Source organism: Ornithodoros turicata, chromosome 1, assembly GCF_037126465.1.
Source record: "Ornithodoros turicata isolate Travis chromosome 1, ASM3712646v1, whole genome shotgun sequence".
NCBI classification, from domain to species: Eukaryota; Metazoa; Arthropoda; class Arachnida; order Ixodida; family Argasidae; genus Ornithodoros; species Ornithodoros turicata.
This window is the reverse complement of record NC_088201.1, coordinates 149,648,724-149,675,366: the sequence shown is the minus strand read 5'-3', so window position 1 is coordinate 149,675,366 and position 26,643 is coordinate 149,648,724. Positions and strand designations below refer to the sequence as shown.

The following is a 26,643-nucleotide window of genomic DNA, read 5'->3' as shown; positions in this document are numbered from 1 at the left end:
GTAATTTGTGACCTGATGAAATTTGAATATACGTACCTATTTTCTTTCTACACTTCTGGAGCTTTCTGGCCAGTGTTTCAGTCTCCTCTTCGAGCTCGGCTACTCGCTTCCTGTTCTTGTCACATGAAGAGCAATCAGACTCTTGTGTTGCTCTGACCTGCGTTCAAAAATGGTACCAGAAGAACCTGTTTAAGAATTTCTGGGTACTCAATGTCTCTATGACTTCGGTACTAACCCCCGCCCTTTTGCATAGCCTTCCGCACCATGCCACAATCACCGTCACTTTTCATCTAAACAAATCCAGGCAAAGCTAGAGCTATTAGAGCACCGCCATTGCGGCCCTGTTAAACCTATCCGTCGTTAAATGTAAGCATGGCGAATGGTGAGCCTTTCACTCTTCCTTAAGGTAGTTCGAAGGAGTCCTATTCCTGTTGCGATTGATTAAAGAACCAGGCCACTCAACAAGCTCTCTGATTCCAGTTAGAAATTGCATTCTTAAATCTGGTACTGCTATGGATTCCCATGGATGTTCGGTTATCCTGGCACGCCGTCGGAAAACCACGAGGTTGCGTTAACGCAACCTCCGAATGTTAGTTTATCGAGAAAGTCGGCACTGAACCCCGTTTTCACGCAACCCATGCGCCATTCTCATGCTCTAAACTGCGGGTGGCACACAATGAGGGAAGAAAGTAATCACTATCATGAAGTACTTACGTCGTTCCCAGATAGGCCGGCAACCATTTCAAGTGCCTTTAGAATTCTTAATCTCTTTTTTTCCAAGGTTGCAGCATCCCCTGTACCAATAGAAGAGATTATGAATCGTATGCACGCAGTAGAGAACACCTTCCTAAAAATGCTACTGGTAAAATGTACCGGCCTACGCGGCACTAAGAGTTGCTTGAGATAAGCAAATAACGTACCGGCTGCAACGATGAAAGCTTCGGACGGCTCATCCACAAGATCCCATTTCACGGGGAACTTTTGCCCTTTCAGTTGTTCCACCACACGCGCATCGTGCAATATAGACAAACCAATGTCGACATCAAGTATTCGTTCTACCGGATAGACATCTAAAGCGTTCATATCGGGCCACTTCACTAAAACATGCATTTTCTGCAAGCCAAAAATGAAGAAACACTGCAAGAGAGACGCTGGCACTAGCTGGCACACCTACGACAAATGGCGAAATAGGTCGCTTTGTCTCTTTGTCAATGGCGCCTTAAAAAATTTCCAAAAATAGACACACATGGCGAGTCTAGTACGAGATGACAGATCAGTCAGAAGCAAACAAACAATGAAACAGTTTTCATATGGTGGTCGGTGGACCCCGCACTGTCAGGTATGACCTCAAAAAGCAGCACAAAACGACAGCAACACTATATCACGAACATTTATAAAGGTTGTCGGACAGGAGAGTAATCTTATTCTGCAGAAATATACTCCACTGATGGAAATCCTCAACGAGTAATTAATATTGCTCATTCATGAAACTGCATCGTTGCACAGAAGTACGCTTAATATGTGAACATTTCACTTTTTCCTAGTTTGTTGAACAAGACATGACCACAAGACAGAAGAAAAAAAAAGTCCGCGTAAGCATATATGCGGCATATACGCGTAAACATATATGCGGCATAAAACAAAAGAAAGCGGTGAATCGGCCACATCAGCCACATCGTCGGTCAACACTGGTGATATCGGTTTCGGTGGCTTCCGGTGTACATGCCTTGGTGGTGGCGTCGGCGTGGTTTGGATCGTAGTCCACTCGTCCGCTGTGATGTTTTTGTTGATTCACCGTATATCGGAAAGTTGATTAGAGCGGTGTGTGTACGGCCACTGCGGTACAATGTTTTGTGAACGCGCGTAACGGTGACGAGCGTGGACTAGTTGTCATTACCGTTCATAAGGATGCCGAAACGTAAATATCGTGCATGGGAACTGAGTACAAACAATCATGTGTCTAGAAGTACAATTCAACATTGGAGGAGAAGAGGCATACAGTTCAATGAGTTCACAGGGACTACTACCATGCTCTCATCTACAAACCAATCCCGCCGTGGCGTACTTAGCGCAGCCGAAAACGGGAAGTTGGAAGCAGCTTTACCGCTGTTATCGGAAGATTATGACAGAGTCAGCTACACAGAAGATGCCGCCACTTCAGGTTCTCCTGATGGGGACTTATCCATATGTTCTTCTGCATCGTCTTCATCGGATTTCGAAGAAGATACGAAACATTGCGGTTTTCTTGTAAGTATTGTGATGCATACGTCGGTGATAATTTTTCTTCTATCAGCAAAGCTTAATTTTGACCTCCCGTGTATGTCGAGCTGCTTAGATTTGCAGCATGTTGAGTGCAAAATATATTGACGTTTAAGCTCGTATGTTCACACATTTCTGCAGGAGTCTGACGATTCCAGCATTTCTTCTGAAGAAGATTCAGATGACATCTCTACGACGGTGCCACCATCGAGGCAGGCTCCAGTATCTACAACACCTGCGGACACCCAGCAACTTGTAAGTTATTTAGTTCAATGATTAAGCATATTCTGTATTAACAGCAAATGCGCCTTTTTCTGAGCTCTTGTTCTGCATCCTGCGACATTTTTAAACATTGTTATGCCGTAGGTTTTGTCATTCACATCTTATCGAGAAGGCCATTATATACAAGGTGTCCGGTGAGAAAGTGTCAATAAATTTCTAAAAATAGGTTTAACTCCAGAAAATACGAAACTACTTGGAATACACACAGACTTTTGTCACACATTCAGGCAGTTTGCATTCGCATCACACATTAATTAAGCTAATTTTGCTAACTGAACTCGAAAATTCGCCAAGCAGAGGTAATGTTTGTCTTGATAGATTCGAAGGCCAATGGCCATAGTACACCATTCCAACAGATATCACAGATTTTTTCAGAAGATGTGTACAGAAATTTGGCAGCCGCAAGAATGTCTCAATGCGAGGTGCGCTTGCTGATATTTACGTTTGCGGAACTTTTCGTTCCACCCAAATACCTTTCCTCCTATGCGAACAAGGATATAATCACGCCTTCTGCCCTTATCAACGTGCATACCGTCAGTCCCCAGCCACTGGTAACGTTGGTTACTGCAGTAATGCCCTCGATCAGGTGTGGCTGTTTCCACTTTGTATCGATAAAGGCAGAGCCAGCACTTAAGCAAACGCAAATTTCATTGAGCACGCCTTGCCAAGTCACGGTTTTGCGGCTGCCAACTTTTTGTACAAATCTTCTGAAAAAACCTGTGATTTTGGTTTATATAGTGTACTATGGCCATTGGCTTCCGAATTCATCAAGAAAAACGTTACCTCTTCTTGGCTAATTTTCGAGTTCAATTAGCAAAATTAGCTTAACTAATGTGTGACGTGAATGCAAACGGCCTGAATCTGTGGCAAAAGTCTGTGTGTGTGTATTCCAAGTAGTTTCATAATTTCCTGAAGTTAAAGCTATTTTTAGAAATTTAATGACACTTTCTCACCGGACACCCTGTATGTCACACTTTTATTAGAACAACAATAAAATGACAATATTGTTACCTCTTTTTCAGGAGGACAAACTGTTTGTGGGGTCTCGCATTACGCAAGGTGAAAGTCTTTTCCTTATTATGAGCCACGCCCTCAAATATCACAGCTCAAAGGAGGCTACAGAGAACCTCTTGAAGATTATTGAGGCGCATCTTCCGGAAGGAACCAGCTACCCCTCTACAAAGTACCTCTTTTTTAAGCAATTTAACATGCAAAGGGACTCCTTAAATGTGTACCTCTACTGCAGTAGCTGCTCAGAGCTTTTGTGTAAAGATTCCCATGATGAGTGTTTGGTCGAGTCAATGACATGTTCAAAGTGTATGACGGTGAACAGCAGAGACAAACTCTTTTCAGCCGGAAATTATTTTCTTTCACTAGATGTAGAGGTTCAGTTGCGAGAACTGCTAGAGAAACACGAGGGCCTGTTAAGGGGCCGTGCTTCACCTTCGTACAATGTTGGTGATATTACAGAAAGCCCGGCATACCGTAAACTCCCTCTCACTGATGATGACATATCATTTACTTGGAACACTGATGGCGTGCCAGTATTCGAGTCCTCTCAATACAGTATTTGGCCATTGTTGCTCCAAGTAAATGAGTTGCCATATCGTGAGAGGGTTCAGCACCAAGTCCTTGCCGGCCTGTGGTTTGGACTTGCCAAACCACACATGAACTCTTTCCTCAAGCCATTTGTTGACACAATGAACATACTGTCCACGATTGGCTTCACGTGGGTGTCAAAATCTGGTGAAGAAAAGAAGTCAAAAGTATTCCCTGGTCCTTGTAGTGTGGACAGCGTGGCCAGGTGCCAACTGTTAAACATGGTTCAGTTTAATGGCTGTCAAGGATGCCCTTGGTGTGAGCAACAAGGTGAGGTTCTCCAAGTAGGAAACGGCCACTGCAGAGTTTATCCGATCCTGCAAGAGCCTTCGGCACAGAGAACTGATGAAAGTTTTAAGAGCCATGCGAAGAAAGCTCATGATACTGGACAAGTTAGCGGTGGGGTGAAGGGCCTAAACATACTTTTCTTTCTCTCTTACTTCAGCCTCACAGCAGGGTTTGTGGTTGACTATATGCATGCTGTGTGCCTCGGCTTTGTGCGAGCGACAGCATGCATGTGGTTTAACCACAAACGGCCACACAAATACAACATCGGAAAAAAAATATCTGAAATAGATTTCAGGCTTGAAAGTCTGAGCTCTATTTCAGAAATTCCTCGACTTCCTCGATCAACTAAACAGTGGAAGTATTGGAAAGCGTCAGAGTGGCGGAACTTCTTACTCTTTTTTTCGCCAATTGTCTTAAAGGGCGTACTACCTAGAAGGTACTATGTTAACTGGATGAAATTTGTGCAAATAATGCATGTTTTGTTGAATGAGACGGTTCCTCTTCATAACATTCCCCTCATCCGTAAGGAGTTGGTCAATTTCCTAACAGAGTACCAGACTCTGTATGGAAAAGAAAAAATGACATTCAATGCACACATTCTTTTGCATATGACAGACAGTGTGAAAAACTGGGGCCCTTTATGGAATTATTCAGCATTCTCTTTTGAGAATATGAATGGCAAGCTGCTCAAATCATTTCAAGGCACACGGTTCGTGGGACAGCAAATATGTGAAAAATATCTCATGTCGCTGCAGCTTCAGAAGTTCGCTTCCTTGGCAAAGCCAGACACTAGTTTCATGAATGTCTTTGGCAGCATTATAAGGGGGTACAAGCCACGCAGGTTCGCACAGCAAATTGGGAACATCATAGTCTATGGCAAAGGGGAGTCAGAGAACAATAAGTGTCTGTTTAAGAAAGTGTCTTTTGGCTCCCTAACATATTCTGTTAATAAAGTTAAGAAGTCGCGGCGCAAAAATTCATATTTCCTGAATGAAAATGCCTTCAGCTGTATTCGTCAGATAGCACTCTCCTGTACCACTCTCACTCATCCTGGTAACTGCAGTTGTGAGAAAACTGTTGCTGTAAGAGCTCAGAAATATCGGGTGAAAACAAATATTCTTTCAGTGCTGGATAAAACGTTACAGATCAATGCTATTGTCGAAGTTCAGCCTACTGATATAGTTGAAGAAATTTATGATTTCTCTCCCAAGAAGTGTCTCTTCTTTGAAATTGATGAAACAATGTACATGTGTGTTATACACGAAAATCTTGTTCATGAGGCCAAGTAAGGTGATCTGTTCTGCTGTCCTCCAATCTCTTGGGCAGCTCCGGTTGTCAACCTCTTTCGCATGTAATTGTGTAACGACCTTAGTGTGCGTTTGACCTTTTTTTGTACAGTGGCAACATTAAAACACCTGTTTCAATTCATAAATTGTTCTGTAATGGATTGTCATAGTTTTCATCGTTGCGAGGACACAACACATTTTTGGTGTGGTGATGCGCATTCATCCCTATATACATGCAGTAGTCACATGTGCATATAAACACAAATTAAGAACTAGCTTCTGAAAATGTACTGTATATGTAGAAACAGGAGAGACTGAAATAGCATGATACCACGATGCTGTCGTTCCTTCCACCAAGTTTTCGAATGAAGTGTCTTTTGTATTTCTATTTCCTATTGTCTATTAAATGTGGAGAAAAAGAATTTTCAAAGAACGTCTATAGACATCCTTTGGCAGAGTTGTTTGGACATATCGGAAAAAGGGCGTCTAAAGCCCGTCTTTAGACTTTATTTGTACAATTTTCTATAAAAAGGCAAGGTAAAAAGAAAAGCCAAAGGGGCCAAAGAAAGTCCAAACAGCGTCAATAGACAGGCCAAATTTATTTTCACGAGGGGAACCTGTTTAAGAATCTCTGGGTACTCAATATCCCTGATTCTCCCTCTCTGACGGCGATACTATCCCGCACATTTATCGCATAGCCCCCCCCCATGCCACAATCACTTTCCAGTCTAAATAAATCCAAGTATAAAAGGGGGCAAAAGCTAGAGCTGTTAGAGCTCCAGCATTGCCGCTCTATTAGCCTATCCATCGTTAAATGTAAGCATGGCCAACAGTGAGCCTTTCTCTCTTCCGTACGGCAGTTCGAAGGAGTTATTTTAAGGTTACGATTGATTAATGAACGAATGCATTCAACAATCTCTCGGATTCCAGTCACGTATTGCATTCTTAAATTTGGTACTGGGATGGAGTCCCATGGACGCTCGGTTATTGGAGCATTCCGTCGGCAAATCCCGTTTTCACGCAAGACACGCGTGTAGCCATTTTCAGCATCCAAACTGCGGATGGCAAACAATGAGAGAATAAATTAATCACGATCGTGGAGTACTTACATACTTTCCACATAGGTTGGCAACCATTTCGAGCGCCTTGAGAATTTCTAACCTAATTTTTTCCAAGGCAGCAGCATCCCCTGTACCAATAGAAGATATTATGAGTCGCATGCACGCAGCAGAGAACACCTTCCTAAAAATGCTACTCGTCAAATGTACCGGCACACACGGCACCAAGAGCTTCAGATAAGCAAGTAACTTACCAGCTGCAACGATAAAAGCTTCGGACGGTCCATCGACCAGATCCCATTTCACGGGGAGCTTCGTTCCACCACAACTTCTTTCCAACGCATCGTGCAAACCAATGTCCACAAACACAAACAACCACAACAACAAACCACTACACCACAACAACAAACCAATGTCCACATCAAATATTCGGTCCACCGGGTAGACATCCAAAGCGTTCATATGGGGCCACTTCACTAAAACGTGCATTTTCTGCAAGGCAAATCTGTGAAGGAACACGGCAAGACGGTAACATCTCATTACGACCAAAGTCTCATTACGGCCGAAGTCTCATTACGGCCGAAGTCTCATTACGGCCAAAGTCTCATTACGGCCGAAAGTCTCATTACGGCCGAAAATCCTTTAATCCCCAAGTGTCTCGTTACGGCCAAAGTCTCAATACGGCCGAAGGTAGTCTCATTACGGCCGAAGATGTCTCATAACGGCCAAAAAGAAAAAAGAAGCATCCACCATATTAGCTGTGTATATACTGTATTTTATGCTTCCCAAAATGTGTCCGAGGCGGTGTGCCCCCACAGCTTGTGTCACACACAATGGTTCATGCACACAATATTGCGACAGTGTTTCATGCATGTTTTTGACAGTGTTTCATGCATCCCTCGTGAAAAATGTATTTATTGTCATATGTGTCACACGATATTTGTATGTGTTACGCCATTTTCTCTCAGTATTCAAGGAACATCCTACTCGTTGGTTCTGGGAGCAAACTGCGTGTGTTCTGAAAAGTACTCCACAAGGGAGCCAATTGGGAGCTCCAGGAGCCACATGACCTATGACCATGATCTTCTCCCCCACTAGCTGCCTTCTACAATTTACGTCCACCTGAAATTTAAAAAAAGTACATAAGGCACTGAACAAAATGGCATATGCTCTGGTTTGATGATGACCATAAGACACATGCTGTCAAGCAGACGTGTTTTCCATATATTCAAAACACATTCAAGAATTATGGACAAAAATGACAATTACGTCATAATGATGCAGCTGCATAGCCAGGAAAATATTTCAGGAGGTGTTTTAGAGGCTTCACATGGGGTGGAGGAGTCCCCCTCATCAGTGCTTTATCCAGACCCCCTACACCCCCTAACTTTTTTGCCTGTGCACCCCCTACAGGGGGTGCCCTTGCGATTTCAGCTTCAGATACGTCTGTAATGATATGTTAAGCTGTAATGACGTAACTATAATGATGACCTCACCCCACAATTTTTTCCAACACCCCTCTCGTGCTTGGGATTCTGGATAAACCACTGCCCCTTGTTCATTTTCGTGGGGCACTACATTAGAGCTTATGTCACTGCACTGATGTCACAAAGTGTGTGTCACTCTGGGCATTCGGAATTCCTCTAAGATACAATGTGTAAATTCAGAATATCCCAAGGGTAAGCATCAGATGTTACCTGCAGGCTTCATGCTGAAACGCGTGTACGCAAAACACTTCCGCCGTGGTGGGCGACGTCGTTAGTGTAATCATACACGCAAGACAATTGCGGGCACATGGAGTAGTGGCAGCAACCTGAAAACGATACATTTTCTTGTTATATATGAGTAATCAAAAATATACATTCCCACATGTTTCGTCGTTTGTAGGAAGCGCTAGCAAGGGAACAGCACTTGGTTGGTCACATGCAAGCCACAATGCGAGAGGTGCCGATATTTCGATTACGCGATCAAAAATTAAAAGTCTAGAACCATGCACACTTCCCCATGCAACTACTTCCCCAGCATCGTGAGACATGACAACCATGACATGACACCATGTATTCACGTATAGTGTAATGTGAAATGATATGCAGGAATGAAAAAGATGCCAACATACCTGTAATCCAGTGTCTCATAAGTTTGCTTGGTTTCCTGCAGCTACCATGAAGTGCAATGCACGATTTAAAAGTTTCGTTTCGCCATGATGCTCACCGCACATTGCTGCATATTTCGCAAGCGTCACGCAATCCCACGTGACCTCTTTCTGATCACTGAAAATAACTCGCGTCATGGACACGCATGTTCATCTCAGCGCTAATCACGTTTTGCATGCTATAGAAGGAGGGGCGATCAATACTCTTTCTTTCGTGTTTTGATATCTTATTATATATACTCTCACGCTCTCACTTCGGAAGTTCGGATGGTGTCTAGCAACGTTGGGTAGCTCGTTTCTTCCATCCATGCATCCGTGTGTTAGCGATCAGTTGTAGTTTACGACGCAATAATACTATCTATCGATTTGTAGTGCTGTAACGTGCAAATTAGCGGACGTAAGCAGCACTTTATTTTCCGTCGTTATCTTTCGAGCAGCGCGTATTGTTCCGGCGAAAATTGAGTTGAATGAATCGTCATAGTCCCAACGTATATCGCGCTGTGTTGACCCAGACCGAGAACAAAGAATTCTGGTGAGTTATGCTTTCGTAGACTGTCTTGCTTAGCAGTGTGTTATCCACACATAGTTGCATTCTCATACGAGTAATTTGATTGAATCAAAACAGCCGAGGTGCCTGTAATGGATGTAGGTGGGTATGTGTTAGTAGATTTGCACCGTTTGTGGTTCGTTGCGCGTTTAGGAACAACAAATTCATTCGAAGTTAAGACACCGATAATGCCGCACCGTACAGCAGCATTTATCATTGTGAGCCAGATTTCATTCATTTCATTTCATTCATTTGTTAAAATTTGTCGTCATATTTGTTCAAAAATAAAAGCACAAGTCGGCATACTTGATCTCCTCGAATTGCTTACCGCGAACATCTGCAAATGTTGCGCAGGCTTTTGCACTGTACTAAGCGCAAAAGCATATCTGATTACAATAAATATTTAAAGAGGAAGCCATTACATTGTTATTTATAGCTATTTTCAATTTCAGTCATGTTATGTGGGTACGCGAAAGATTCCGAAAAAAAAAAAAAAACATGGCTAACAGTATGTTGCTGCCCAGGGAGTCTTGGCTGAAGAGGTGAGCTGTTAAGATTACCACTTGTATCATACGGTTCTGCTGTGAAATGAAAAATTGTGTATAGTAGTGCACGAGAGTTCATTCGTGCACTACTTTTATAAGAAGAAACGAGAAAGGGAAAGTCATGCATGCATCATTTCATGAATTGTAATGTATCACTGTTTCATATTCACATGTTTCCATTAAGTGAATGAACAAATGCAACTAAATTCATCTCATGGTTATGCAGTGTGTTTACGTGGAAGTCACATTTTTTTTTTTGTCTAGATGAATGTTTATGTTAGACTTGTATGAAATAACAGACAGATATCAACATGTATTCAGCTTGTGCACATTAAAACCAGCCATGTAGAGTCAAATGCCTGTTGTTGTTTTTAAATATTCTAGCCTATTCACGGTTGCTCTTTGCTTCTTGCAGGTCTACTCATTCCAGAAGCAAGAATTTTACCATTGTAAAGCGAATGGAAATAAACTGACGTCGACTGAGATAAATGTTCCTTCTTGACCAGTGACTGTAGCACGACTCCAAAAAACGTCACAACAAAGCCGATGTTCATCTCACTCTCCACAAGTAGCTAACTCCACATAGTAGCCTGCTGCTTCACAGCAACATCAACACTACCTTTGGGGTGTACACATTACACAATATGATGCATTGTACTGTGGTATGATACCATACTGATTGTCTCACAATATGTGTATATATATGATAAGGGCCCTAAGGGCACACCGCATGGCTTATACACTCTGGAATTGTGGGAACCTCGGCCCACAAACCCGGGGTGGTTTTGTATTCGACCCCGCCGTAACCCCGAAGAACACCGACACAGCAGTTGAACAAAAGAAACAAGGTTTATTGCCTTACATCAGAGCTGCTGGCCGTCTGCCCGCTTCGTCGCTCCTCGCTTCTGTGACCGTCTGCCAGCGTGCCTGCCGCACGAATCACTCTTTCCCCAAGCGCTCGCTCTTTTATCTCTTGCGCTATCTGCGCTATCGCGCGGAAGTTGCCGGGTTATCAGCGCCCCCCACAGAATGTATATCCATACCTGGCTGCAACATTGCATGTCAATGCACGTTACAATACACATTTTGACTTTTGGCCGTTATGAGACATCTTCGGCCGTAATGAGACTACCTTCGACCGTATTGAGACTTTGGCCGTAATGAGACACTCAGGGATTAAAGGATTATCGGCCGTATTGAGACTTTCGGCCGTATTGAGACATCGGCCGTAATGAGATACAATCGGCAACACAGACCTCTTCACCCTGGCACACCTACGACAAATGGCGAAATAGGTCACTTTGTCCCTTTGTCAATGGTAGTAGTATGGGATCAGCTCAAGAAGCCGGCAAGTCACATCTTCGTCTGGACGCCATTAATTAGCAATTAGAGCTAATTGGGACCCCCCACATTAATCAGGACCCACCAGGGAGTCAATACACTAATTGGGGACCATCTAAGACACGTCCAGACCACTGTGTGAGTTTCCGGCTACTTGAGCTGATAAAAAATAAAAAATAGGTAGAAAATAAAATAAAAAGATAGAGATAGAGTGGAGAGAAGGAGTTTAGTTGAAGATCAACGACGCCATCTTGCAGAAAGCGGTCCGGAACGGCCGCTGACTGTCGCTGGGCGACGGAGCACGGAGGCAGGTTGCAAAGCATCGCAGCACCAGTTCCGGACATCCTGTGACGTCAGCTGTGACGTCATCATGGCATGTCTGGGCAAGTTAGGACAGCTCTGGACATGCAAGGAGAAAAACACTCGTAATACAGAGGCTGGGAAAGCAAGAGTATGCAAACCATCAATAGCTAACAAGAAAATAGAACTAGTTACACAACAAATGATCCCACCACAACAGGAGCGCAGAACCATGCGACTGCTCCATCCGAGAGGCAGGCAGAAACTGACTCGTAATGGTTTTTGTCCTGTATAAACCCCGCAGCTGCACCCCCTAGCAGTTACTTTCTCAACTAATCTCACAACAAAATTATTAAGAATCATGCCAGCGCTACTCCCGGTCCCAAGGCAGAAGACGATAGAAAATGGCGGGAATGCCCGGACAACAGCAACCAGCACCCGACGTGCACGGGCACGAAAATCGCAAACAAAGCGGGAACAAAGTTGGCAAAAGCATTAGTTACACAACAAATCACCTCACCACAGTAGGAGCGCAGACCGATGCGACTGCTCTCGTCGACAGCCAGGTCGAAGTGACGACGGAGCGAACGACCACACGTCTTCTCCCAACGAGAGCCAGAGGTGGACTGACGTAAGCGCCACTCTACGGGTGCTACGCATGCGCGCGCTCGTAGCGCCCTCTGCGCGCTCCTACCGCCACCTGCGAGAGGCTAAGAGAGAAGAGCATTCCTGCGCCCTCTTCTCTCGTTGCTCATTGGTCGTGAGGCTAAGTGAGAAGAGCATTCCTGCGCCCCCTGCTGGCCGTTCTCATTGGTCGTGAGGTCATCCTATTGTCTCAGGGCTACACTGTTTTTTTCCACTAATGCTCCTTTGGTCAATCTACAATAGTCTCTCGGTATGCGGTCATCATGCAGCTGCGTGGCTCAAGGACGCGTACGCTCTAGACAGGGGACCTATTATTTATTGAATCACTATCCCAAGATTATTTCCTTTATTATTCTATAACAACTGAATAGGAAACTATTGCAGAAGAGCACCATGCATGAAAGCTGATCGTAGGAATTCCAAAGTCTTACTAAATGAGACTTGCAAAAGAACAAAATATCCTAACACGTAACTCCATCAACGGCAAATAAGAGGACTAGGTACTCAACAAATCAACACAGAGTACGGGTAAACAGGAGCGCAGAACTCAGGGCAGCACTATCGTCAAGACAACAATGTTCCTTGTCAAAAGAGAAAAATTACAAAACGTCAACACAGGAAAGCATGCATATCGGGGCATGTCAGAACACGTCAGCACAAATTGTACGACTGCTGGGCAACAGAGGAAAACAAACACTTGAACAGAGTGAAAAAGATACTCACCATCATTTTTCCCGTTCACAGCATTCCCTCATTGTAAATCCGCTCGTCACAAAATCCACCTGCATCGTCGTACACCATTCACCAGTGACGAACCACACATCCGCACCCCATCAGAGGCAGACAGAACCCCACCGAAGCTACGCTCTTCCACTGACGGCCAACGCCAGGAGCAGAATTTGCGTGTCGAGACCCGTCAGTGTCCAAGAGAGAAGTGAATCCTTGCGCCCCCTGCAGGCCGTTCTCATTGGTCGTGACGTCATCCTATTGTCTCAGGGCTACACAGTTTTTTTCCACTAATGCTCCTCTAGGCAAGGTCAACCTGAAACAATAGTCTCTCGGTATGCGGTCATCATGCAGGTGCGTGGCTCAAGGACGCGTACGCTCTAGACAGGGCACCTGTTATTTATTGAATCACTATCCCAAGATTATTTCCTTTATTCTACTATAATGATTGCGTAGGGAACTATTGCAGAAAAACACCATAGACAAGAGGAGATTGTAGCATTTCATTCCCAAAGTCTTACTGTACAGGAAAAAAAATGGTTCAGCAAGACATAAAGTCACACACCTGTCCCCCTCGCGGTTGCTCTCTGAACTAAATGAATCGCAAAATTATTAAGAATAGCTCTACTCCCATTCAAGGCAGCACTATCGTCAAGAATATGCCTTGTACAAAAAGAAAAAAACTACATGCAGAAGGAAAGCATGTCAGAACAAGCCCAGACATGGTCAGCACATGTTTGTCAGACAAGGGGGGAAAAAGCGAAAAGAAACAAAGAAGGAAACCAGCATCAAACTATTTCTTCTTATTCAAAAACAGTGCTCATCATAAATCTGCCCAGGACAATACACACCATTTTTCTATTGCCACACTTTTTTCCAGTAACGGTCAATGCATTGCTACAGACTGCATGACGTCATCACATCCTGTCTGAAGAAGAAGACACCGGCAAAGACTCCTATCATTCATTGAATCGCAAGATTATTTCCTTTGTCCTACTCTTAATGACATTGATTCCCTCATTAAAATTCAACAAAAAAGCACCCCGCATATTAACGATTTTCACCCCAAAGGCTCATCATGGTCATTAGAATTACAGTAAACTGCCACTGCTCTTTTAAAATAATAAGTGAGATCACTCAACATCACCTCCAGGCTTATGTAATACGTGACCCTTTCTATGCTCATACATTCGTTGTCTGAGGCTACACCTGCGAGCAAAAAAGGCGCGAAAGCCGGGGGCAAAGTTCCATTCGCGCACGCCAAAGCACAAGACAGAACGCCTTTACGGGAACACGATAGCATTCCTATACTATATTAATGATTATTGCATTGCAGTTTAGAAAAACTACTACTACAAAACTATAATCTTAGGAGCCCAACTTTCTATGGAAACTATAATTGCCCTATTACTTGGATCGCTATTAATGAAGCGCTCCAATTTTTTCTCTGTTCCCATTTCAGCCTTGTCATGCAGTGAAGCAGACTCACATCCAAAATAATTAATTTACACTGAGGGTGCCGTGCTTCAGGAATACCTATCCTGCGCTCAGATGCAAGCATTTCTTTACGGATACAGCTGACTTCCTCAACATACCGAGCTCCTAACAACATCTAACAAACAATAAGAGAAACCCTCTTCTCAGCTGTACCATGCGACTTTCTTCTGCGTAAAATCGGTGATTTGAGGAAGAGAGCAGCGAAAAATTGCGCGCACTTGTGCTTGACTTCAAAAACCTGAAGCATATGCCGATAAACCAAGAAAAAGACACTCATGTCTGCTATCTGATAGTGCCACATACACAGACGCATTGTCGCAAAGAAAGCACAGGACAGGGATACACAACTTTCCTTAATTGAGCAGGGAAAAGGCTTAAGACCTCAGGGATAATAGCAGAGTCACTGGACATCGCTACGCGGCTAACACAAATAATAAGATAATAGCGGCGGGTAAAATTGCAACACTGCTAAACAAGCCCCAACATGTCATCATGACGTCGCAAACCAGGAAAAAGAAGCACGCGCGCACACACAGCAGCTCAGGAATGCACAAGGAGAGGTGCTTTATAGGAATTTCTACTCCACACACTCAGATACCAGCATTTCTGCACAAATACCTATAACGGCTGACTTCCTCAACATATCGAGGAAAGCGAATACTGACACTCAACATATAACAAAAAACAAACAAATTCCATTCTCATGAACTCTCCTCTGCCGAGCGGCTTTCTCCTGCTCTACCTGGATGCTGACTGTTTCCCCTCATCTACATTCTGAGTAAAAGCCGTGAAAGGAGAAAAGAACTGCGAAAAATTACACGCATTTGTGCTCCAATAGCTGTAACTGCAAGAAACCGTAGCGCACGCCAATACACTGAGAAAAAGACACCCATTTCTGCCACCAGATAATTCTTGCATAATGCCACATACACAGCCGCATTACCCTTGCGTAAAGAAAGCACAGGACAAGGATACACAAATTTCCATAAGTGAGCAGTCGAACCGCTCAGAAATAACCGGAGAATCAACGCTTATCGCAACGAAACTCGACGGCTAGCACAACATGACACCAACAACATACTAGCAGCGGGTAAAATTGCAACACTGCTAAACAAGTCCAGACATGCCACGATGACGTCACAAATCAGGAAAAAAAGCACACGCATGCACGCACAGAGGACAACGCATTAAACACACGGAGCGCTCAGGAATAATCGTAGCGTTACCGCACATCGCTACGAAGCTCAACGTCTAACCCAAGACGACAGCAACAAGATATTAGCGAAGAGTAAAAATTGCAACACTACTGAACAAGTCTAGACATGCGACATCGCATACAAAACACTGGTGATCGGGGAAAAGGCCTAAGCCTGCGGCGGATCATCATAGAGCATACACAACTTCATTTTTCTATTTTGCCTAAACTAAACGCTGTCTGCTTGGAAAACGACGTACAAATTTTCTTAAGGAGCAGAGAAATATAGAAATTTCTACTCCGTGCTCAGATACCAGCATTTCTGCTCAAAAACCTGCAAAATTAAGCACTGATTACTTCGTCAAGCTATCGAACACCCAACAAAATCAAACAAACAACCGCACTTCCACTGGTATAACACTATTCAGCTTTTACGCCGGAGGCTTTCTTCTACATAAGAGTAGAGAAAATAAGAAAAAGAGCAGCGAAATATTACACGCACTTTTGCTTGACTTAAAAAACCTGAAGCATATGCCAATAAACCAAGAAAAAGACACTCATGTCTGGTATATGATAGTGCCACATACACAGACGCATTACCCTTGCGTAAAGAAAGCACAGGACAGGGATACACAAATTTCCTTCAGTGAGCAGGAAAAAGGCTTAAGACCTCAGGAATAATCGGAGAATCACCGCTTATCGCTACGCGGCTAGCACAACATGACAGCAACAAGATATCAGCGAAGGGTAAAAATTGCAACACTACTGAACAAGTCTAGACATGCGACATCGAATGCCAAAACACTGGTGATCTGTGAAAAGGGCTAAGCCTGCGGCGGATCATCATAGAGCATACATAAGTTCATTTCGCGTAAACTAAACGCGGTCTGCTTGGAAAACGACGTACAAATTTTCTTAGGGAGCAGAGAAATATAGAAATTTGTACTCCGTGCTCAGATACCAGCATTTCTGCTCAAAAACCTGCAAAATTAAGCACTGCTTACTTCGTCAAGATATCGAACACCCAACAAAATCAAACAAACAACCCCACTTCCACTGGTAGAACACTATTCAGCTTTTACGCAGGAGGCTTTCTTCTACATAAAAAGTAGAGAAAATAAGAAAAGAGCAGCGAAATATTACACGCACTTTTGCTCGCATAGCTATAAGAGAAAAAAATAAATAAAAGAACGACGCACACGCTAATAAACTGTGACAAAGACACCCATTTCTGCTATCAGATAATTATTGCATAATGCTAAATACTCATTTGCATTGGCCCTGCGTGAAGAAAGCACAGGACAGGGATACACAATCTATCTTAAGCGAGCACGGAAAGTCACTTCTACTCGAACAGCTTAATACCATAAAGTCGGAATTTTTGCAAAGAAAATAAAGCTTGAACAACGCTACGAAGGTGACAGACACATACTAACAAAAAACAAACAAATTCCATTCTCATGAACTCTCCTCTGCCGAGCGGCTTTCTCCTGCTCTACCTGGATACTGACTTTTTCCCCCCTCACCTACATTCTGAGTAAAAGCAGTGACAGAAGAAAAGAACCGCGAAAATTACACGCATTTGTGTCACAGGGCAGGGATACACAAATTTCCTTAAGTGAGCAGGGAAAAGGCTTAAGTCGTACCGCTCAGGAATAATCGGAGAATCACCGCTTATCGCTACGCGGCTAGCGCCTGAACAGCGCTACGAACGTGACAGATACATACTAACAAACAAACAAACAACAGCAGGACCGGCGTCGGGCACTCATAAAATACCCTGCCCAAAACAAAGACTTCACCAGGTTCGCGAGGCAATTCCATTAAAAACGCTCGTCCTATCCTACAGATAGCAATGCAAGCGCGACTGCCCTTATTTTTTAAAACCACTATTTCACGCAATAGTGCATAAATGTATCACTCGTGTCACACGAAAAGGCAAACACTTACCTGTCAAGTGGGGTCCCAGCGCGTGCGCGCGCGCACACACACTAACATTTTCACACTCACAAACACAAAGTCTATTTTCACAACCACATAAATCCATATTATTTATCAGGTCAATAATTATCCTACCATCGCCAAAAGACGGTACAGACATGTATGCTTACGCAAGACAATCGGTCCTCGTTCCGGATGTAATAGGATATCGCCACTCGGCCGGCGCGAACCAATAAAGAAAGAAAGGAATGCATGTTCGCTACGAAGAAAACGGTGCCGTGCTTCTACGCAGCGATCATTATACAGACGCGTAAATGTGAACATCATTCGCTACACACTGTAGCTCTCATCATTTTTAAACCAAACCAAACCGTGTTCATAGGTCTTCACTAAATAGGTGTGCCGATAATGACTCCAAATAAAATCAAATAAAATAATCATTCCAGCATCGCTGGCTGCAAGCTTGGGTACCCAACAGAGCAGCGCGCTCCCATCAACACGCCTTGGGCTGACCTTACACACCCGAATCCTTTTCTGAATACATTCTGCAGGCGCTGGAATAAAAGATTTATCGCGAGGGTACTACGATGTCAGCTCTGTTGCTGTTTAAGTGATAAAACAGTGCGCCCGAACCGCGAAGCGCGCGCGGGCCCGGTCTCGCGGTTTGGACTCGCAACGCGCGCGCGCGCGGACCCGGTCTCGCGGTTTGGACTCGCGACGCGCGCGATTCCCCGCGGCGCGAGCGCAACGCGGACCCGTTCTCGCGGTTTGGACGCGCGCTTCGCGGTTCGGGCGCACTGTTTTATCACTTAAACAGCAACAGAGCTGACATCGTAGTACCCTCGCGATAAATCTTTTATTCCAGCGCCTGCAGAATGTATTCAGAAAAGGATTCGGGTGTGTAAGGTCAGCCCAAGGCGTGTTGATGGGAGCGCGCTGCTCTGTTGGGTACCCAAGCTTGCAGCCAGCGATGCTGGAATGATTATTTTATTTGATTTTATTTGGAGTCATTATCGGCTCACCTATTTAGTGAAGACCTATGAACACGGTTTGGTTTGGTTTAAAAATGATGAGAGCTACAGTGTGTAGCGAATGATGTTCACATTTACGCGTCTGTATAATGATCGCTGCGTAGAAGCACGGCACCGTTTTCTTCGTAGCGAACATGCATTCCTTTCTTTCTTTATTGGTTCGCGCCGGCCGAGTGGCGATATCCTATTACATCCGGAACGAGGACCGATTGTCTTGCGTAAGCATACATGTCTGTACCGTCTTTTGGCGATGGTAGGATAATTATTGACCTGATAAATAATATGGATTTATGTGGTTGTGAAAATAGACTTTGTGTTTGTGAGTGTGAAAATGTTAGTGTGTGTGCGCGCGCGCACGCGCTGGGACCCCACTTGACAGGTAAGTGTTTGCCTTTTCGTGTGACACGAGTGATACATTTATGTACTATTGCGTGAAATAGTGGTTTTAAAAAATAAGGGCAGTCGCGTTTGCATTGCTATCTGTAGGATAGGACGAGCGTTTTTAATGGAATTGCCTCGCGAACCTGGTGAAGTCTTTGTTTTGGGCAGGGTATTTTATGAGTGCCCGACGCCGGTCCTGCTGTTGTTTGTTTGTTTGTTAGTATGTATCTGTCACGTTCGTAGCGCTGTTCAGGCGCTAGCCGCGTAGCGATAAGCGGTGATTCTCCGATTATTCCTGAGCGGTACGACTTAAGCCTTTTCCCTGCTCACTTAAGGAAATTTGTGTATCCCTGCCCTGTGACACAAATGCGTGTAATTTTCGCGGTTCTTTTCTTCTGTCACTGCTTTTACTCAGAATGTAGGTGAGGGGGGAAAAAGTCAGCATCCAGGTAGAGCAGGAGAAAGCCGCTCGGCAGAGGAGAGTTCATGAGAATGGAATTTGTTTGTTTTTTGTTAGTATGTGTCTGTCACCTTCGTAGCGTTGTTCAAGCTTTATTTTCTTTGCAAAAATTCCGACTTTATGGTATTAAGCTGTTCGAGTAGAAGTGACTTTCCGTGCTCGCTTAAGATAGATTGTGTATCCCTGTCCTGTGCTTTCTTCACGCAGGGCCAATGCAAATGAGTATTTAGCATTATGCAATAATTATCTGATAGCAGAAATGGGTGTCTTTGTCACAGTTTATTAGCGTGTGCGTCGTTCTTTTATTTATTTTTTTCTCTTATAGCTATGCGAGCAAAAGTGCGTGTAATATTTCGCTGCTCTTTTCTTATTTTCTCTACTTTTTATGTAGAAGAAAGCCTCCTGCGTAAAAGCTGAATAGTGTTCTACCAGTGGAAGTGGGGTTGTTTGTTTGACTTTGTTGGGTGTTCGATATCTTGACGAAGTAAGCAGTGCTTAATTTTGCAGGTTTTTGAGCAGAAATGCTGGTATCTGAGCACGGAGTACAAATTTCTATATTTCTCTGCTCCCTAAGAAAATTTGTACGTCGTTTTCCAAGCAGACCGCGTTTAGTTTACGCGAAATGAACTTATGTATGCTCTATGATGATCCGCCGCAGGCTTAGCCCTTTTCACAGATCACCAGTGTTTTGGCATTCGATGTCGCATGTCTAGACTTGTTCAGTAGTGTTGCAATTTTTACCCTTCGCTGATATCTTGTTGCTGTCATGTTGTGCTAGCCGCGTAGCGATAAGCGGTGATTCTCCGATTATTCCTGAGGTCTTAAGCCTTTTTCCTGCTCACTGAAGGAAATTTGTGTATCCCTGTCCTGTGCTTTCTTTACGCAAGGGTAATGCGTCTGTGTATGTGGCACTATCATATACCAGACATGAGTGTCTTTTTCTTGGTTTATTGGCATATGCTTCAGGTTTTTTAAGTCAAGCAAAAGTGCGTGTAATATTTCGCTGCTCTTTTTCTTATTTTCTCTACTCTTATGTAGAAGAAAGCCTCCGGCGTAAAAGCTGAATAGTGTTCTACCAGTGGAAGTGCGGTTGTTTGTTTGATTTTGTTGGGTGTTCGATAGCTTGACGAAGTAATCAGTGCTTAATTTTGCAGGTTTTTGAGCAGAAATGCTGGTATCTGAGCACGGAGTAGAAATTTCTATATTTCTCTGCTCCTTAAGAAAATTTGTACGTCGTTTTCCAAGCAGACCGCGTTTAGTTTAGGCAAAATAGAAAAATGAAGTTGTGTATGCTCTATGATGATCCGCCGCAGGCTTAGGCCTTTTCCCCGATCACCAGTGTTTTGTATGCGATGTCGCATGTCTAGACTTGTTCAGTAGTGTTGCAATTTTTACTCTTCGCTAATATCTTGTTGCTGTCGTCTTGGGTTAGACGTTGAGCTTCGTAGCGATGTGCGGTAACGCTACGATTATTCCTGAGCGCTCCGTGTGTTTAATGCGTTGTCCTCTGTGCGTGCATGCGTGTGCTTTTTTTCCTGATTTGTGACGTCATCGTGGCATGTCTGGACTTGTTTAGCAGTGTTGCAATTTTACCCGCTGCTAGTATGTTGTTGGTGTCATGTTGTGCTAGCCGTCGAGTTTCGTTGCGATAAGCGTTGATTCTCCGGTTATTTCTGAGCGGTTCGACTGCTCACTTATGGAAATTTGTGTATCCTTGTCCTGTGCTTTCTTTACGCAAGGGTAATGCGGCTGTGTATGTGGCATTATGCAAGAATTATCTGGTGGCAGAAATGGGTGTCTTTTTCTCAGTGTATTGGCGTGCGCTACGGTTTCTTGCAGTTACAGCTATTGGAGCACAAATGCGTGTAATTTTTCGCAGTTCTTTTCTCCTTTCACGGCTTTTACTCAGAATGTAGATGAGGGGAAACAGTCAGCATCCAGGCAGAGCAGGAGAAAGCCGCTCGGCAGAGGAGAGTTCATGAGAATGGAATTTGTTTGTTTTTTGTTATATGTTGAGTGTCAGTATTCGCTTTCCTCGATATGTTGAGGAAGTCAGCCGTTATAGGTATTTGTGCAGAAATGCTGGTATCTGAGTGTGTGGAGTAGAAATTCCTATAAAGCACCTCTCCTTGTGCATTCCTGAGCTGCTGTGTGTGCGCGCGTGCTTCTTTTTCCTGGTTTGCGACGTCATGATGACATGTTGGGGCTTGTTTAGCAGTGTTGCAATTTTACCCGCCGCTATTATCTTATTATTTGTGTTAGCCGCGTAGCGATGTCCAGTGACTCTGCTATTATCCCTGAGGTCTTAAGCCTTTTCCCTGCTCAATTAAGGAAAGTTGTGTATCCCTGTCCTGTGCTTTCTTTGCGACAATGCGTCTGTGTATGTGGCACTATCAGATAGCAGACATGAGTGTCTTTTTCTTGGTTTATCGGCATATGCTTCAGGTTTTTGAAGTCAAGCACAAGTGCGCGCAATTTTTCGCTGCTCTCTTCCTCAAATCACCGATTTTACGCAGAAGAAAGTCGCATGGTACAGCTGAGAAGAGGGTTTCTCTTATTGTTTGTTAGATGTTGTTAGGAGCTCGGTATGTTGAGGAAGTCAGCTGTATCCGTAAAGAAATGCTTGCATCTGAGCGCAGGATAGGTATTCCTGAAGCACGGCACCCTCAGTGTAAATTAATTATTTTGGATGTGAGTCTGCTTCACTGCATGACAAGGCTGAAATGGGAACAGAGAAAAAATTGGAGCGCTTCATTAATAGCGATCCAAGTAATAGGGCAATTATAGTTTCCATAGAAAGTTGGGCTCCTAAGATTATAGTTTTGTAGTAGTAGTTTTTCTAAACTGCAATGCAATAATCATTAATATAGTATAGGAATGCTATCGTGTTCCCGTAAAGGCGTTCTGTCTTGTGCTTTGGCGTGCGCGAATGGAACTTTGCCCCCGGCTTTCGCGCCTTTTTTGCTCGCAGGTGTAGCCTCAGACAACGAATGTATGAGCATAGAAAGGGTCACGTATTACATAAGCCTGGAGGTGATGTTGAGTGATCTCACTTATTATTTTAAAAGAGCAGTGGCAGTTTACTGTAATTCTAATGACCATGATGAGCCTTTGGGGTGAAAATCGTTAATATGCGGGGTGCTTTTTTGTTGAATTTTAATGAGGGAATCAGTGTCATTAAGAGTAGGACAAAGGAAATAATCTTGCGATTCAATGAATGATAGGAGTCTTTGCCGGTGTCTTCTTCTTCAGACAGGATGTGATGACGTCATGCAGTCTGTAGCAATGCATTGACCGTTACTGGAAAAAAGTGTGGCAATAGAAAAATGGTGTGTATTGTCCTGGGCAGATTTATGATGAGCACTGTTTTTGAATAAGAAGAAATAGTTTGATGCTGGTTTCCTTCTTTGTTTCTTTTCGCTTTTTCCCCCCTTGTCTGACAAACATGTGCTGACCATGTCTGGGCTTGTTCTGACATGCTTTCCTTCTGCATGTAGTTTTTTTCTTTTTGTACAAGGCATATTCTTGACGATAGTGCTGCCTTGAATGGGAGTAGAGCTATTCTTAATAATTTTGCGATTCATTTAGTTCAGAGAGCAACCGCGAGGGGGACAGGTGTGTGACTTTATGTCTTGCTGAACCATTTTTTTTCCTGTACAGTAAGACTTTGGGAATGAAATGCTACAATCTCCTCTTGTCTATGGTGTTTTTCTGCAATAGTTCCCTACGCAATCATTATAGTAGAATAAAGGAAATAATCTTGGGATAGTGATTCAATAAATAACAGGTGCCCTGTCTAGAGCGTACGCGTCCTTGAGCCACGCACCTGCATGATGACCGCATACCGAGAGACTATTGTTTCAGGTTGACCTTGTCTAGAGGAGCATTAGTGGAAAAAAACTGTGTAGCCCTGAGACAATAGGATGACGTCACGACCAATGAGAACGGCCTGCAGGGGGCGCAAGGATTCACTTCTCTCTTGGACACTGACGGGTCTCGACACGCAAATTCTGCTCCTGGCGTTGGCCGTCAGTGGAAGAGCGTAGCTTCGGTGGGGTTCTGTCTGCCTCTGATGGGGTGCGGATGTGTGGTTCGTCACTGGTGAATGGTGTACGACGATGCAGGTGGATTTTGTGACGAGCGGATTTACAATGAGGGAATGCTGTGAACGGGAAAAATGATGGTGAGTATCTTTTTCACTCTGTTCAAGTGTTTGTTTTCCTCTGTTGCCCAGCAGTCGTACAATTTGTGCTGACGTGTTCTGACATGCCCCGATATGCATGCTTTCCTGTGTTGACGTTTTGTAATTTTTCTCTTTTGACAAGGAACATTGTTGTCTTGACGATAGTGCTGCCCTGAGTTCTGCGCTCCTGTTTACCCGTACTCTGTGTTGATTTGTTGAGTACCTAGTCCTCTTATTTGCCGTTGATGGAGTTACGTGTTAGGATATTTTGTTCTTTTGCAAGTCTCATTTAGTAAGACTTTGGAATTCCTACGATCAGCTTTCATGCATGGTGCTCTTCTGCAATAGTTTCCTATTCAGTTGTTATAGAATAATAAAGGAAATAATCTTGGGATAGTGATTCAATAAATAATAGGTCCCCTGTCTAGAGCGTACGCGTCCTTGAGCCACGCAGCTGCATGATGACCGCATACCGAGAGACTATTGTAGATTGACCAAAGGAGCATTAGTGGAAAAAAACAGTGTAGCCCTGAGACAATAGGATGACCTCACGACCAATGAGAACGGCCAGCAGGGGGCGCAGGAATGCTCTTCTCACTTAGCCTCACGACCAATGAGCAACGAGAGAAGAGGGCGCAGGAATGCTCTTCTCTCTTAGCCTCTCGCAGGTGGCGGTAGGAGCGCGCAGAGGGCGCTACGAGCGCGCGCATGCGTAGCACCCGTAGAGTGGCGCTTACGTCAGTCCACCTCTGGCTCTCGTTGGGAGAAGACGTGTGGTCGTTCGCTCCGTCGTCACTTCGACCTGGCTGTCGACGAGAGCAGTCGCATCGGTCTGCGCTCCTACTGTGGTGAGGTGATTTGTTGTGTAACTAATGCTTTTGCCAACTTTGTTCCCGCTTTGTTTGCGATTTTCGTGCCCGTGCACGTCGGGTGCTGGTTGCTGTTGTCCGGGCATTCCCGCCATTTTCTATCGTCTTCTGCCTTGGGACCGGGAGTAGCGCTGGCATGATTCTTAATAATTTTGTTGTGAGATTAGTTGAGAAAGTAACTGCTAGGGGGTGCAGCTGCGGGGTTTATACAGGACAAAAACAATTACGAGTCAGTTTCTGCCTGCCTCTCGGATGGAGCAGTCGCATGGTTCTGCGCTCCTGTTGTGGTGGGATCATTTGTTGTGTAACTAGTTCTATTTTCTTGTTAGCTATTGATGGTTTGCATACTCTTGCTTTCCCAGCCTCTGTATTACGAGTGTTTTTCTCCTTGCATGTCCAGAGCTGTCCTAACTTGCCCAGACATGCCATGATGACGTCACAGCTGACGTCACAGGATGTCCGGAACTGGTGCTGCGATGCTTTGCAACCTGCCTCCGTGCTCCGTCGCCCAGCGACAGTCAGCGGCCGTTCCGGACCGCTTTCTGCAAGATGGCGTCGTTGATCTTCAACTAAACTCCTTCTCTCCACTCTATCTCTATCTTTTTATTTTATTTTCTACCTATTTTTTATTTTTTATCAGCTCAAGTAGCCGGAAACTCACACAGTGGTCTGGACGTGTCTTAGCTGGTCCCCAATTAGTGTATTGACTCCCTGGTGGGTCCTGATTAATGTGGGGGGTCCCAATTAGCTCTAATTGCTAATTAATGGCGTCCAGACGAAGATGTGACTTGCCGGCTTCTTGAGCTGATCCCATACTACTAATGGTGCCTTTCCCCTGAATGGGAGGCAAACCAGTCCCGTCGACTCATTGGATGACCCCGTTGACCCACATTGGGGATAACCACGACTGATACACGTGGCCTTCGCCTGACAGTGACAAGCAGTGTTGTATGAATATCTGCAGATTTGGAGTGGGTCGTACTAATCTACAGAACTTTTCTGAAATCTAGATTTTTTAATCTCTTGGGCAATTCTGCGTGTCAACCGCTTTCGCATGTAATTGTGTATGTAATGACCTTAGTGTTTGTTTGACCTTTCCCCCCCCTTATTTGTGTGTGTGTGTGCAGTGACACAACTGTTTAAATGCATTAAATTGTTCTGTAGTGGATTGTCATAGTTTTCATCATTGCGAGAGCACAACACATTTTTCGTGACGTGATCTGTACTCAACACTTTCTACATGTGGTAGCCACACATCCATGTACATATAAACACAAATTAAAAATTATGGTCAAGCTTCTGAAAATGTGCTGTATATGTAAAAACAGAAGAGACTGAAATAGCATGAAGCCAGCACGATTCTGTCTTTCCTTTCACTAAGTTATCGAATGAACTGTCTTTTGTATTTCTGTTTGCTATTGTCTATTAAATGTGGAGAAAAAGAATTTTCAAAGAACGTTTATAGACTTCCTTTGGCAGAGTGGTTTGGACATGTGGGAAAAAAGGTGTCCATAGCACGTCTTTAGACGTTATTTGTACAATTGTCTATAAAAAGGCAAGGTGAAAAGAAAAGCCAAAGGGGCCAAAAAGTGTCCAAACAGCGTCAATAGACAGGCCAAATTCATTTTCACAAGGGAAAACTATATACGACTACGTTCGAGCTAACTTCCAAGCCATCAACGAGGGTCTTGAAGCTCTGTATGAAAATTCCTTTCATGGCACCTCGTCTCATTCCATTGAGGATAACTGGTCCCTCTTTCGTGGCAACATAACTTACCTTACCGAGTACAATGCTCCAAAGATAAGAGTGAAATCTTATTATCACAATCCTTGGTTCACGAAAAGTCTTAAAATCTTGCTAACCAAGAAAAAGTGTTTATTGAGGACGGCAAAGCGTCTTGGCGACGACGTATCACGGGCTAAATTTCACTACTGTGAACGGGAATACTGGCGCTCGATCAAGGAAGTGGCACATAAGTTCTTTACCATCGACCTCCCGTCTCTCTTGACAAATAAACCAAAACAATTTTGAAAAATTTTATCTCCGCCAAAATCCCA

General features: G+C 44.0%; 1 protein-coding gene across 1 annotated transcript; it reads left to right on the top strand.

Annotated features, from left to right (window-relative positions):
- Positions 1–1,708: 1,708 nt before the first annotated feature.
- Positions 1,709–5,813, top strand: LOC135370983 (uncharacterized). The gene is made up of 3 exons (XM_064604944.1): positions 1,709–2,247; positions 2,401–2,514; positions 3,564–5,813. Exons 1-3 carry the CDS (start codon positions 1,909–1,911, stop codon positions 5,715–5,717), a joined length of 2,607 nt encoding a protein of 868 aa, XP_064461014.1. The 5' UTR covers positions 1,709–1,908; the 3' UTR covers positions 5,718–5,813.
- The last annotated feature ends 20,830 nt before the right edge of the window (positions 5,814–26,643 follow it).